Genomic DNA, 15578 nt, shown 5'->3' with positions numbered 1-15578 from the left:
TATTGTAGAAACATAATTCTCTGTAAAGTTGCTTTGTAACGATTTGTATTGTAAAAAGCGCTATAAAAATAAATATGAATTGAATTGAATGTTACTCAATTTTTTTTTTCAAAAAATCGCTAATATTTGTTAACGTCAGATCATTACAGACTGCATGATAGTGCCACCGCATATGTCTGATCAGGGCGATAACTGCTGTAGACTTTGATGGGGGCTAATCCCCCCAATAATTAGAAATCGCTAAACAATTTTTTTAAATATTGCCTATTCGAGAGAGAAAGAGAAATGGAAGTTGCGTGTATTTGCATCTGTTCATTTATCTTTTTAGAGTGAGTTTACTTAAAAACAGCGATTGTATCCTCTCATCGCTGGAAAATATAATGTAGCGATTCAGTATTTAAACTGTATTTAATAAAAGTCGTGGGGCAGCATTGACAAGTTTATTTTCTGTGAGCTGCGCGTTTTCCGATATGTGTGTGTGTGTCAGTAAGCAGCTCATTAATACAGAACGATAATTAAATTACACAATAATAATTATTGTGTGTATTGTAAGAGCTAGACGACGAATGATGACATGTGATAGCATAGTAGTGGTGTCCCAATCCTTAGGGGAATATTTTCTCCCCTACCCCTTGACACTCTGTTTCAAGGGACAAGGGGAAGGTGTAGGGGAAAGGGTATAAAATAGAATTGGCATTGGGACTAACTGTGACTTGACTGTTAGGAAAAGACAGCAGTATCACGACATGGCTTTGTTGTTGATCTCTTTTTGTGAACTCGCCCCAGTGCAGTCACCATTACACAAGCAGACTCTGTGTCATGTTCCTCCACGACACCCACCATGAACACAGAGCCGACACACAGCAGAGCAAAATCCAAAAAATAGCTTAGAAAAGAACAGGGACTCTCATGGATTAATGGTGACTTTAAAGGTTAATTTACTCCATCCCAGAAAAAGTTTATCAATACACAGTCTGGCAAATCAGAATAACCCACAATGTCCAGATACTCTTGAATGTAGCCTTCAAGCAGGCATGTTTGTCTCAAATAGAAGACAAAAATATGAAAAATACAGATTTCACAATTTGATTTGTTTCTGATTCACAAGTGCTTGACTGAGTTTGATTTAATTATTTAATATTAAGGTTTAAATTAAATTTGATCAAGGTTATGATTAAATTTAATTTTGTAAGATATGTTGTAAAGAACAGTAATCTATAGAGAACCCCTTACTTGGTACATTACTGTCATATATTAAAGTAAAAAAGAGGCTCACCCACTATTATTGGCACCCTTGGTAAATATGAGCAATGGTGGCTGTGAAAATAAATCTGCATTGTTTATCCTTTTGACCATTCATTCAAAGAATTTACAAAATTCTATTGTTTCATTGAAGTAAAACAATGGAAAGTATATTATTATATTATAACTTGTTTTTTTACTGCAAATATCCGTAAAAAGCTATAGAAAGTTGCATTTTTTACATAAAATTACTGTATAATTGACAAATATATATATTTTTTTCTACCATGATTTTGGTAAAAAAATACGTTGTCTACTGTAAAATTTAGGGTTACAAAACCAGTATACCGTATTGTCTTTTTGACAGCTTTTTTTTAACAGTGTGGGGGAAACTCACATTATAAAATCCATGTTTTTCTGTAGTTTATGTTAGCTACAGTTATTGGCACCCAATTATTGAAATGCCCTTTTTCCAAGATAACATTTCTAAGTTTTCGCTTATAATAACTGATTATTTTGGAGAACACCTGATAAGAGATCAGAGACCATTCCTTCATGCAGAATCTCTACAGATCCTTCAGAGAATACCAGCTCCATGTTAGTGCTTCTTCTCTTCAGTTCACCACACTCATTTTCTATAGGGTTCAGGTCAGAGGACAGCAATGGCAGAAGCTTCATTTTGTGCTCAGGGGAGACTTAGGTCTCTGCAGAGCAAAAGGTGGGTGGTTTAAAACTGCTGGGTGTTTCTGAATCATGCAATCTAAATGATCCCCCTTACCCAACCCCACCCCTAAACCTAACGTCACTATTACATCAACCAATCAGGTATCATGGTATAAAAACACCTTGATCTTGTAACTCCCATTACTTTCCTGCAGAGACCTATACTTGGGGCTCAGGGACACATTTTTGTGTTGATTTTAATGTTTGTTTTGGATCATTGTCCGGATGGAAGATCTTTTATCTCTTGGTATCTGAAAGAATCCATGATGCCATGTATCTGATCAAGATGTCCCGGACCTCCGGTAGAAAAACAGACCCACAACATTAAAGATCAAGCAGTATATTTAACCTTGGACATGGGGTATTAATTAACATGAACAATCAATGAATAATACATTTATTACTGTATTTATTCATCTTCGTTAATGTTAGTTAATGAAAATACAGTTATTCATTGTTAGTTCATGGTAATTCACAGTGCATTAACTAATGTTAACAAGCACAACTTTTGATTTAAATAATGCATTAGTAAATGTTGAAATTAACATGAACTAAGACTTATAAATGCTGTAGAAGGATTGTTCTTGCTTAGTTCATGTTAACGAAAGTAGTTAACTAACATTAACTAATGGAACCTTATTCTAAAGTGTTACCAAACTATATTTTTTTGGTTTTACTCCTTGTGATGGATGATTAAGGGAATCTGGACTTTGTGTTCCTCATGTTTATAATCCTATAAAAAACAGGAAGCCATGGTTGGATAATTTTGCTCATAAGAATTTACAGGGGTACCAATAATGGTACCCAACATGCATTTGAGAAAAAACATTTATTTCATAATGTGAGTTTCCCCCTCAATTGTTTTGTTCAGTTGCTCCCTTTGAGTCAATTTGTATCAATTAATATAGTCTACTGTATATCTAATAAAAGAAAGCTGCAGTGTGTCACCCACTGTGAAACTAAATCCTGTAACATGGTATTAGGGCCTACCAAAATATCAGAAATATATTAAACAGATAGGTCTAATATCTCAATTTAGTGAAACAGCCTGAACATTACATCGGAAATATGAATCTGAATGTTATCCCTGGGCTTCACTGAAAGGAACTTTTCGTGGAGATGATAGACTTATTGACATAATGGACTGTACTCCATAACATACATTTGCTTAAATGGTATTTGATATCTTTAATGATCTTGTGTCAATTTTAAAAGTCATAATGTGTTATGCTAAACATGATGGACATTGTTCACTCAGAATTAGTTGCATGCATATCTTGCCAGTGATGGTCTGCAGCAGTTTTGAAAGAAGGGTGTATCAGATTTGATTATATTTTGATTGCACTGTGTACGCTGATGAAACCTGCTCAACAACAAGAGGCATTGCCTCAGATATGTTAACCGCAACAGCATATGGAGGGATGATGAGACCAGCCTCTGAGGGGTGTTGAATCACCCAGGCTCAGTTCAGACCAGCCCTGTAGCTTCTAGCAGGCACGGGCAGCTTGTGAATTACAGGGCCTTTGAGAATAATGTTCATTCAAATGGATGGGCAAGCAGAAGCAGTATTAAATGGATGGCAGTAAAACATGGCTACATGGATTCCCTCAAATAACATCTGATAGTCTTTTTCTGAACCCTGACTCTGGCACAACAGAATTGTTTTCATATTCCACTGACACTCAAGCTGTTTAATGCAGACATACTGAAAATGACTAATACAAACATGTTTGAAGTTGCAGAGAGGGCACATCCACAAGAATTCTTGCAAAGTACAAAGGCCATTGAGACAACACTGCCACCTCCTGGCTAGATGACCTGAATTGTACATACAGTAACTCTGGTTTGAATCTCAATCGTGTGCCTACTACACACACATTCATGGACAATAATACATTAAATCAAAAGCATAATATTTAACAAACAATACTAAGACCTGTTGAACTGATCCTGCGGCACCTTCGAGTCATTAAAATAATTGACATGGCCATTTTGATCACTTCATGAGAGTTCATGAATAATATAAAATATATACTACTATTACTGTTTGTTGACAAAGTTCTGAAAGTAGACAAAGAGAACCCAATCAAACAAATGAGACAAAAAGATTGTGTGTGTGTGTATATATATATATAAATATAAAAAAAAGGAAAATAAAAATTTATAAATGCAGCCTTGGTAAGCAATTCTGCCAAAAAAAAAAAAAAAAAATATAAAAACACCAACCCCACACTTAACAGCATTTATAATTCTTTAAGTGGATATTATTTTTAAAAAGTTTGATTATTCTTTTTTTCTTCATGAATTAAATAATACACACTTGTGCACAAAACCAACAAATAAACAGTTATAAATCTATATCTCTAAGCAATCTTAGCTTAAAGCACTTTTATTTTATAGCAATTTAATTTGAATTCAAACAGCTGCCAAATTAGGCAACAAATGCTAATTATGACATTATGATGCCATTGTTGCTATGCATCATAGCATCCACACAAAAAGAAGAATGGCATTAATTAATTTCAGAATGCTGTAGAATGGCATGAAAGCCATTCTAATCATTATTCTTACAATACATTCTGTTTGCAGGTAATTGGCATTAAACTTAAACTTGTACAACAAATGCTGAAAATAATATTGTTGTGAACATCATACATTGTGCAAAAATGCATTAAGAATTTATTATTTTGAAAACATAGTGGTAACATTTGGTAATCACATTGGTTATTATTTTGAAAACATAGTGGTAACATTTGGTAACTTTACAGACTTAAATGTATCAAACAATGCCTTTATCTTCAGTGGGAAGATCAGAGGGTTCCAGGCCACACTGTTTCATTTGCACAGCTATGTCAAATAAGTAGTCATAACATTCACACCTGAAAAGTAATACAGATTTAAAAGTTAAATATTGTATCCATACACAGAATATAGCCATAAGGTGTGCATTTAATTTCCTATAGCCTCACATTGTCTTTGCTTTCTCCCAGGTCTCTCCCCAGACGTAGACCCCGTGTCTGCGGACGAGAACAGCGCAGGAGTCGGGGTACATGTCCATGGCTCGGGCCATGCACTCTTTTAAGTCTTTCTCCTCTGGGGTGTTCTCAATAATTGGAACAACTAGAGTGTCATCATACCTGAGTCAAAACACATACAAACAGTAAGTAAAAGCAGGAATTAAAATGCTGACATTACCATCACAACTGTTTGTTTTTGGATGAACTACTATATATGACAAGAAAGTGTTACATGTTATTAATGTAATATGGCAAGAGTGAAGCCTCTTAGCAGCAAGTACAACCTGTAGTTTGTACCAGAGTTTCCTTTTCGAATCCCCTTGATCATCTCTTGATGCGTGATGCGGAATTCCTTGCCAGGAAACATGAGAGTTGCCATAACAGCAGCCTTTGAGTGTGTATGGATAACTGCCTGAGCTCCTGTGGAAAAGAAATGCCAATGTCTTGTAAATAGAGTACAGAACAGAAGCAACCCACTGTGTGTGAACAGGCACCTCTCTTTGTGTAGGCGTTCATGAAGAGGGGCGTGCATTGGCTTTTCTTTAGCTTTTTCTGTGGAGGTGGACAACTGATGTCCTTCTCATCAATATCACACACAAACAAGTCCTCTGGCTATAAACAGGAGAGTGGAAAGATAGTTTGTTGAAGTTATTTCATTACATGCCGCATCATGGTAGTATGAAAAAAAACCCCACTTACTTGTATTCTCTCTTTCTGAACACCTGAGGGAGCTATATAAATGTGCTCACTGCAAGAAGAAATTATACATTACAATAAATGTCATACATTTGCAAGTATATGGTACATGCATGTTTTTAATTTTTCAAATAAAAATGTGATTTTTTTTTTATTTGAATCAAAGCAATGGTTGATGCACACATGAGCACTCACACACTGTTTTACGAATGGTACGCAAGGAAGCTTATGCATGTGTCTTAATATAACTTTTTTGGACCTCCAAAGATTTGGTTACCTGGACTTTCAATGGAGAGACAGAAACATTTTAATGAGTGTTTCACAGTCTCGTGGGTTTTTGAACAACCTGTTCACGCCTGTGAAGAAAATTCATTCTTGGATTTAAGATAAAAAACTTCATGGATGGATGTATAGACAGATTCATTAATTGATTTTAAAAGGGAATATTTCAGAGAGGACACCTGCAGATCCTCAATACTGTGTCATGGTTAAGATGTATTAGCATTTTTACATCAAAAAAACTTTGGTCATCATAAAATATAAGTCCTGTGAATATTTTGTACATCTGTGGCAAGCCTTTTTTACATTTAATCTATAAGCTTTACGAGTATCTGTTTTCATGCTTCTACTTATTTTTTAGATACTAGTATATTTTCAATTAAGTAGGGCTGGACGATATAGGCAAAATTTATATTAAGATATATATTTCTTAATTCGGTCGAAACAATATAATTCAAATATTGATGTGAACACTGTAAAAAAAAAAAGCCTCATAAAAATGGTTAAGAATGCCCATAACAGATGTCTGTGCATACAAACTTACAAAAAAAAATTTGACAAGTCTATGACACAAAATTATACACAAAGTTAAGACGCAACACCATTCATGTCACTTTCCCACCCCGGCATTGACCCCCACCATTTTGTTTTTGTGTAGTAATAAAAATCATTTAGTTCAGTAAAAGAGCAGACACTGCAATTAAAAACTGAACACAACTGCTAAATGAATCATGCCAAACAACAGTCGCATTATTGATCAGATTTCATTTCTCTCTTCATCCAGTGAAGAGAGTGAGTCACGTTGACTGACAAGAAGATTGAGCTGAGACAGACAAGTTGATTTAGTTTCAAATCAAAGAGGCCTGTTTGGCAATATTTTGGATTTTGAATAGCTTGTTGATTTTTGCATTTTATTTAAGGTGATTTTGGAAATGTGTTATTTAATTGATTTTGGGTTTTATTGTTTTTGTCTTGTCGCGCCGGGACACAGGGCGTATGTTATGTAAGTTTTACACTATTTCAGAAAGGTGCGGCATAGAGGAGCAACAAATGTTTATAAATGTTTATTTATAATGTTAATTATGTGGAAAATAATGTGGTTTTGTTTTAACCTTAAACTGCATAAACACATTACACCACATACACAACATAATGTTCTTTTTAACATCATATGACCCCTTTAATAATAAAAAAAATTTAATAAACAAAATTACAAATCTTATTTTTCAAAAACTTTTGACTAGTAGTGTAGGCTGATTATCCTTATAGATTGAAACGAATGTGCTTTAGCCAGTATAAAGAGTATGAAAAGAGCTCTAAATTGCTGCAGAAAAAAAAAGAATTCTTGCTTACTAGTGATATTTAAATAGATAATATCACTATTAGAATAATCACTAGTCACTAATTAACTGATTATATCAAAAAGAGTAACAATCAATCATTATATCAAAATCAAAAAGTTTCTTTCTTTTTTTTTTTTTGTAGATATCTTGAAACTTATAAATACGAATGAAAATGTATTTGGAGATATCTTCATTTAAACAGATCATTACATAAACATGAGTACCTCTCCGCTGTCCAATCAGAGTCCAAATGGTAATACAATACATTGAAATGCTGAATTAATTAGATTAAGTAGGGCTAACTGGCTTTGTACAGTATGTTAGCCTATCTTGGTAATGGGTTATCATGAATACACAAGGAAGGATTACAAACCTGTTGTCCAACAAAAGTATAATGATATGTTTTACTCCAAATTCACTTCATAACATCAGCCTTTTGAGTCTTTACAATAACTTATTTTTGTGATCTGACTTTACATTATTCTATACAGTGATAAAGGCTATGTCGATTAACATTGCATTTTAAATATACTTTATCCTTATAAAAATACCTGAGATGGCTTGAAGGACACACAAACCATATATTGTCGCAATCATTGTTAATTGTCTGTATGTTTCATCAGTAAAACAACTATCTGCATGTTATTCAGCTACTACATCTATATAGCGAAAGCCTAAAGCCAAATTGTGCAGCCCTACAAGTACAGCATACTGGTGTTTTTTATTGATTTATTTATTTATTTATGTGTTCGAAACTAAACACATCATCTCCACGACATGGTGGCAGTGGCAACAATACTACAGCAACCATCAAAGTTATGCCTTCTTTCTTTGGGTAAACTTTTGGGCGGTGTTTTCCAAATCTTCCCACACAATGACCTCCGTTTTAGGAGGTTTGGACGAGTCTTAACTCTTAAAAAGAATATCTCTTTGGATTTGAGACTTTAGCTTGTAACACTCCAAAGAGAAAGGAAAAATTTAAATCACATCATGTGACCCCTTAACATATCCTGATGTAAGTCATTGTGTAATTACCCATTTTTACTATTATAGCAGAACATTGTGTCACAATGGCACTCCCACAATAAATCAGAAGTTAATTTAATTTATTTTTCTTTTATAATTTGTCTTTAAGCTTGGGCAAATAATCTGCAAATATGAGACAACTGCTGAAGTTGGAAACTGTTCTGAAAAGGAAATAATTCTGGAATATAGTTCTCAATGAGCAGTTGGAGGCAACAGTGAGTTGACAAAGTAACACACAAAAACAATAAGAAATGTCTGTAATTTTACAGTTCTGTTTTTAAAAGTTGCAGATTGCAAACATCTGTCTTGAGGTAACTGAACTGCTGGCTAAGGAACAAGTATTTGTAAAGATGCAAATCTCAAAGTTGTATTTTAGGGAATGGATGTGTGGACAGCTAATGCATATGTCGTGGTGACGTGGTTGCCTCCACATAATCTGGACCCATCCTTGCATTTCCAGTGAGGCCACACATTTATATAACATTCACAGCAGTGACCAATTTTATTTTAAACCAACTGAACTTTTTTTTTTTTGTATATTATTTATAGGATTACATTCCACTGAAAGATAGTCTTCCCTACTAGGAAGCCAGGACAATGGATGTTGTGTGTATGTCATTTGTAATCTGGCTATTTAACTTTGCAGTGCTGTCTGGAAACTGTCTGCATTTGTCTTATCACAATTCAGGGATACCATGTCATGATAAAGAACTACTAACTATATTTTGCAGGTCATGAAGCCAAAATATAAGCACACGTTCCATAGATTCAATCAATCTATATGGGTTGGGTGATGAGAGATATGTGAAAGTTTTCAGGTTGCAAAAATAAATAGAAGTGAAAATGTTCAAGGTTCTCAACAGAAGGTTTTCAGGCTTGCTGTTCAAGGTTTGCTGTTCAATGTTTGTTTTCAAGTTTTGCCATTCAGGGTATGATGTTTTTAGAGTTTAATAAGATTGCTTTATGGCTACTTGCATGATGTTCTGATTTTGCATGCTGTGACAGTTTTTACTAAAAAGACCCAAATACTGTTGACTGCTGTAGGTGCGTTCATGCCATATCTTAATTACAGTTATTATGAGATAATATAATAACTTAATAAATGCATTCACGTCCTCAAAGTACTCGTAATTACAACTTGTGAAGTGGGAGTTTTCTGAGAGCTATGACATGTACCACCTGACCACCTCAGAATCATTAGGTGATATGTTTAGGCATTGATAGTACAATAGTTCTTAGTCGGTTAGATGACGTGTTGTCATCTCGGAATCACAGTAATTATGACATGATGGATTCAGAACATGGATTCAGAGCTTCAAATTATATGTAACTTAGCATATTAACAAATCTGTTTATTATTCATGTATTTTTGTTGCAGTAAGATGACACCTGGAAAAAAATGCACCTGGAACATGGGTGCTACTGAAAATCAAGGTTGGTAATAAGAAGTTTGTTAAAGTTGGGACAAGTGCCAACAGATTGGTGGTGTGGACTGTGGAGTCTTCTTCATTTAGATGGTGAGACAAATTCTATTTTGATATAAATAAACCAATCATAGTGTTACTTTTTATTTGTTAAAAAAAGTAACAAGGAGGTTTTTATTATTATTATTATTTGGTATTTACAGAAAGAATATACTTATTTGTTGTTGTTTAACCGTATTCTCTACATCTTATGTCACGTGGACACATTGTTAGCCACTTGATCTTTACTTTTTGTGATGATTTCCTTTGATTTTTGCTTGGTGTAGTGTCTAAAATTAGCCGTGTGGTGTTCTCTACCTCTAATAAGTTAAAAAACTTTATCTAGCACTGAGCGGGTAGCACATATAGGCTTACTTACCCTGCAATGATATGTCATTAGTCATGTAAGTCACCGTAGTTTAACTATAGTAACCAATAAACATGTTTTTGTTTTTTTTGTATTTTATATACATATTTCCATGTTATCTTTTTATTTTACAGCACGTATTTGTGAAAATTATTAGGCAGCCACAGCACACACCACATAGAATAATGCTGCGCATTTCAAGGCACTTCAGAAGACCTTAATGTTACCCGTTTTGTCCATGTTAAAAATGTTTTAATATATCAATAAAAAAGTACAACAGGCTTTTACTCAAGTATTTATCACTTTATTAAAATTAAGCAGAACAAAACAACAAATGTTTACTTTCACAAGCTGTCTAGTTCTCATATTAGCTTGTAGTAAGTGCTCTCTTACTAAATTAGGAGACAAAAATGTTGGGAAACGACACCGCCGACACTTGGGTCATTTGTCCATTCAGATACCTTATGCACAGTTTGACCCAATACAGCTCAGTTGTTATGTGTATGTTGTTCTGTCGAGCAGCAGAAATTATTTTATGTAGGCCATTCTGTATCAACGCCATGCTTTTCCATGCCAACTCCGCCCACACAGCTATGATGCAATACTGAACAAGTCTATTATGTTGTAACACTAGATTTTTCAAGATTTCTCTGTTTTTGTCTTCCACTGTGACCTTACAAATATATGGCGATGGTGGACCCTTATCCTTCTGGAGAACCTTGGGGTTTTTTCTGAAAGGTACTGGATACTGGACATTTCCTCCAGTCCACCATTACAGTTGCACCCCCTTCTGACTAATTTAACCAAGATATGTGTATTACAGTGCAGAAACCCTACAAGAGGCCCTTCCAAGTAGAAAACAAGCTTAGCAGCAGTGATGTATGTCTCTCAAATATAAACCAACTAAAATGTGTGTGTGGGTGTGTGTGTGTGTGTTTTTGTGACATATCAGGACACAACTGACACAGGTATTACAAGGAGAGGGTGACTTATGAGGACATAACCCTTGTCCCCATTTCTCAAAACGCTTATAAACCATACAGAATTAGTTTTTTTTGAGAAAGTAAAAATTTACAAAGTTTCCTGTGAGGGTTAGGGTTGGTGTAGGGCCATAGACTATACAGTTCGTACAGTATAAAAACCATTACGCCTATGGGATGTCCCCACTTTTCACAAAAAAAAAAAAAAATGTGTGTATAGTGCCCTCCACTATTATTGGGACCCTTGCTAAATATGAGCAAAGTTGGCTGTGGAAATAAATCTGCATTGTTTATCCTTTTGATTTTTCATTCCAAAAATTCTCAAAACTCTAATGTATTATTAAAGTAAAACGACTGAAAGTGGGGATAAAATCTCATGATGAAATAATTGTTTTTCTCCAATGCGTGTTTAACCACAATTATTGGCACCCCTAGAAATTATTTTTTGAGCATGAAATTGTAATTCCTGTTCCACATGATTATAAATATGAGGAACACAAATGCCAAATACCCTTAATCATCCATCACGAGGAGTAAATGGATGATTAAGGTTATGAAGTCAATTACAGGATCGGTATTACGATTCAAACGGCTTATTAATAAACGTGCGATTAGTCGACCAGAAAAACCTTTACAGCCCTAGTAACGTTAACTAGATACTAGTACGATTTAGCTTAAATGTTAAAAAGGTTTTCCACAATAGGCTACATCTGTTTTAAAGGCATTTCCATTTCTTTATTATGAACACTTTTCACGTCACTGATCCACATAGCAAATGAATATCGCGGAACACAGTGGATTTTATCTTTGGTGTATAATGCATTGACTAACCCATGCCGCAGGCTGATTCCTCCCCCGGTTCCTGTCACCCAGCCCAGCTGATAGAAGAGTCTGCAAAGCTCTGGGATCAGCACACGAGGATGGTCCTTATCCTTAAACAATAATATAAGATCTGTTAATCTTTAATGCGATAAGAATGTCTCGATAAGAGGGAAGCTTATAAGATTCTGGAGAAACAGCGATATCAAATATTTAACATATTCCACAAAACCACTTTTACCCCTTTTTCTTGCCTGTTGCACACCGCTTGTACAGTGTTTACGACCGACGACATTCTTAACACAATGAAAAAAACACAAAAAATAAATAAATAACGAAAAGACTCAAGCTTTTATGATAAATATTTTACTTAGTTTCGAGGCGCTAAACAGCCTCAAACAACTTGAACAACGCGTGAAGCAACAGCAAGCGATGCAGCGGAAGACGGAAGTGCAGATCTTTATACGATAAAAGACCCCCAAACAAGGAGCTAGGCACGTGCAAAAATGTCAAAAGGCAGGTATTATTATTATTATTATTATTATTATTATTATTATTATTATTATTATTATTATTATTATTATATATATATTTTTTTTACAGTCTATGGTTTGCTTAGATACCTAACTGTGGACATCGCCTTTTTATTGTTTTTATATACATACAGCTTTATAAACTGTAACCTATGCCTTACAGATTTTTTTAAGAATATTTAATAATATTTAAATAATATTCTAATATAAATATTTAATACAAATATGGTAAAGTACACACATAAGGTTAAACAAGAGGTAAATTAATTAATTGTATGCTGGATTGTAATAAAATAAAAGAGTTTTGGATAGAAGTCAATAAATGACATCTGTTTTTTTCATTTTATGTATATAGTGCCAGTGCTGGAATGGCAAATATTATTATTTTTTTCTCTTTTTTTTTTTTTCCACCAAGGGCCTGCATAATATCATGCAGGGACAGAGTGATAAGCCTAGATCTAGATTTAAATATGACTTGACAATTTATTCTCATCAAAAACAATACATTCACACGCCATTATTTTGTGAGTTTGCAGTATATTCAAATACTTAACTTTCAATATTAAAGATACCAGTACTGTAATCACTTATTACAGTACTGGTCTCTTTAATATTGAAAGTTAAGTATTACAAAAAAAAAAAAAAAAAAATGTATTAACTCATTCTTCACCTTTCTCTCTTATTCTCATAAGGGTTGTATTCAGAGGAGGTCTGTGCTGTCCATTAATGTGAAAATTACTGGCAACATTTTAAATTATAGTAGCCTATATGTTGTACACAGTTGCATACTTATTTATATTAATTGGAAATTATACTCTGACCTTTTATATAAATTATAAATTATACACACACACACACACACACACACACACACACATACACGTGTGTGTGTGTGTGTGTGGTGGACTGCCTGGACCAAAAAATGGCAAGGCTGATTTTTTTTTTGTCCCACTCCAGCCCTGTCTGCCAGATAACTTGACTATTAAAAGTATTGTGAGAATAAGTGTTCATGAAACACTCCATAAAAACAGCATTTTAAAAAGAGTAGGTATTATGAAGATTCCTACCACTCTGCTAAAACATTTCAGGAAGGCAGCATCTGTCAGGTGTGGTGTTGGTCATGTGACTCCCTTATCCTGTCTTTTGTTTATGTGTTTTTTCTTGTTTTGCTGTATGTGTCATGTTCTCTTCTGTTCATTGTCCTGTCATGTAGTTTTCAGTTCTGTTTGTTCTTTGGTTCCTGTTCATTAGTTCTGTCTCATCATTGGTTGCTTTCTGCCATAACTGTCATGTTTGTATCTAATCCAGGGGTCACCAGACTTGGTCCTGGAGGGCCAGTGTCCTGCAGAGTTTAGCTTCAACTTTCCTCAACACATCTGCCTGGAAGTTTCAAGTATACCTGGCAATACCTTGATTAGTTGGTTCATGTGTGTTTGATCAGGGTTGGAGCTAACCTCTGCAGGACACCAGCCCTCAGGATCAAGTTTGATGACCCCTGATCTAAACCCTCTTGTTTCCCATGTTACATCCATTAGTTTATCCCTGAGATCATGCTACTGTTGCCTGTTCTTCAGTGCATGGCCATTTCTCAATATGCATACTTGTCTGTACTTGTGTTCTTGTGGACTTGTGAAACGTCATTAGTCATCGTCCAAGTACTGTTCCAATTCAAAATTCACATCTAGCCAATGTAGTGGGATGAATCAGAAGACGGACACAGTAGATGGAGTTTAACAGAAAAATCCCTGGAGGATGATTTATTTAAACAGAGAAATAATAATACAATGTTTTGTGAAGATGCTCTGGTTCCCAATGGTGATCTCACGAAGTAGGGGTGGGCGATATGAACTAAAATTCATATCACAATATTTTACACTGTCCAGGCAATATTGATATTATATTGCGATATGAAAAAAAAAAAAAAAAAAAACAGGCAAAGTATTTTAACCTTATATAACTAGAAAAAGTGGGGGATTGGACATAGACCTGAAAGTATTTTTTTATTGTGCCATTGCTTTTCTCAAAAAGTGAAAATGTGCAACATGAGGTAGGTCTGTATGAATTAAATTAAATAAAATATTGTGTTTGAGTTGGCCAGGGGTTCCAAAACTTTTTCTACCCGGCCCCCCTTTTGTAGAGAGAAATATTTTCAAGGATTTGGATTTGTTGTGTCCCATCGTGCCGCATCCACAGCAGAGAACATTATTGGGTTCTATTTGCACCGCTCATGTCTGGTGTAGGCACGTTGATTTAGTATTTGTGAATTCAGAATCTGCTTTAAATTTACCTGGCACTGGAAGTCCTTTCACAAACTTGTAACTTTCATTGTTAAAGCAGAACCATGTATCCTTCATTTATATTTCTACATGGCTTCCTGCAATACAATTCTGATTTCTCAAATCACGCCATCTAGTAGTCTGTCATTGATCCAACCACAACTGATAACAGAGTGCTCAAGTGGGTAAAGAAATGCATGTTGAGGTAATTAAAGTGTCAAATTAATATTTTGCATTCAATTATTTATTTATCAGGCAAGTGGCCACATGACAAGCTGGCAAAATCATGCAGTGAAGTCTTTATTACCTTGCAGAGGGTTCAATTGCAAAATAATCTGCTGACTGTACACTATCCCTCCTCAGCCTTGTCACGCCCCCAAGTTTAGGAATCTCTGGAGTAGGCGATTTGTGCTCTTATTTGGTCTGTTACGATGCTCTATGTGTTTGATAACTAATGCTGGTGCAGTACAGAAGACAAAAACATTTAGCCTCAACTCTCGATCGTCATTTGTATTAAAATTAGCAAAACGTACCAAATTGAACAAACCAATATAAATGCACAAATTTGAATTTATGAATACATAACGCTATCCACAGTATAGCAAAATCCATATCATGGAACAACATAATACCTGTTGTCACGTTTAAACCGGCAATGCCCACCTCTACCATGAGGTGAAGTAAGTGGCCAGGGACTCAGTTGGTCTCTGTAAGGGTGGAGCAAAAACACTCTCAGACTGGCCATCACTCTCAGACGTTCGCTGTTGGTGATTAGTGAAGGAGCAGCGTTTCCAGGCTCATGCTGACCTGCCCT

At 34.9% G+C, this 15578-nt stretch overlaps 1 protein-coding gene across 1 annotated transcript; it reads right to left on the bottom strand.

Moving 5' to 3' along the window:
* Positions 1-4621: 4621 nt before the first annotated feature.
* On the bottom strand, positions 4622-12401 carry LOC127962565 (methylthioribulose-1-phosphate dehydratase). Its single transcript, XM_052562179.1, has 7 exons — positions 12197-12401; positions 11968-12068; positions 5682-5730; positions 5477-5594; positions 5267-5402; positions 4935-5102; positions 4622-4844 (listed from the first exon to the last, which is right to left on the bottom strand). Exons 1-7 carry the CDS (start codon positions 12248-12250, stop codon positions 4745-4747), a joined length of 726 nt encoding a protein of 241 aa, XP_052418139.1. The 5' UTR covers positions 12251-12401; the 3' UTR covers positions 4622-4744.
* Positions 12402-15578: the final 3177 nt, after the last annotated feature.

This window comes from Carassius gibelio, chromosome B7 (genome assembly GCF_023724105.1).
Source record: "Carassius gibelio isolate Cgi1373 ecotype wild population from Czech Republic chromosome B7, carGib1.2-hapl.c, whole genome shotgun sequence".
Taxonomy (NCBI): domain Eukaryota; kingdom Metazoa; phylum Chordata; class Actinopteri; order Cypriniformes; family Cyprinidae; genus Carassius; species Carassius gibelio.
Note: the sequence above shows the minus strand (reverse complement) of the source record. Positions and strands in the feature narration are given on the sequence as shown.

What these genes read in the sequence shown, in the direction of transcription:
- LOC127962565 (XM_052562179.1), bottom strand. Translation starts at nt 12,250, where the DNA reads ATGTCGTCGGTCGTAAACACTGTACAAGCGGTGTGCAACAGGCAAGAA. An exon ending in GGAATCAGCCTGCGGCATGG is followed by an intron (nt 5,731 to 11,967) that starts GTTAGTCAATGC and finishes TTCTTCTTGCAG; the next exon opens with TGAGCACATTTATATAGCTC. An exon ending in TTCAGAAAGAGAGAATACAA is followed by an intron (nt 5,595 to 5,681) that starts GTAAGTGGGGTT and finishes TCCTGTTTATAG; the next exon opens with CCAGAGGACTTGTTTGTGTG.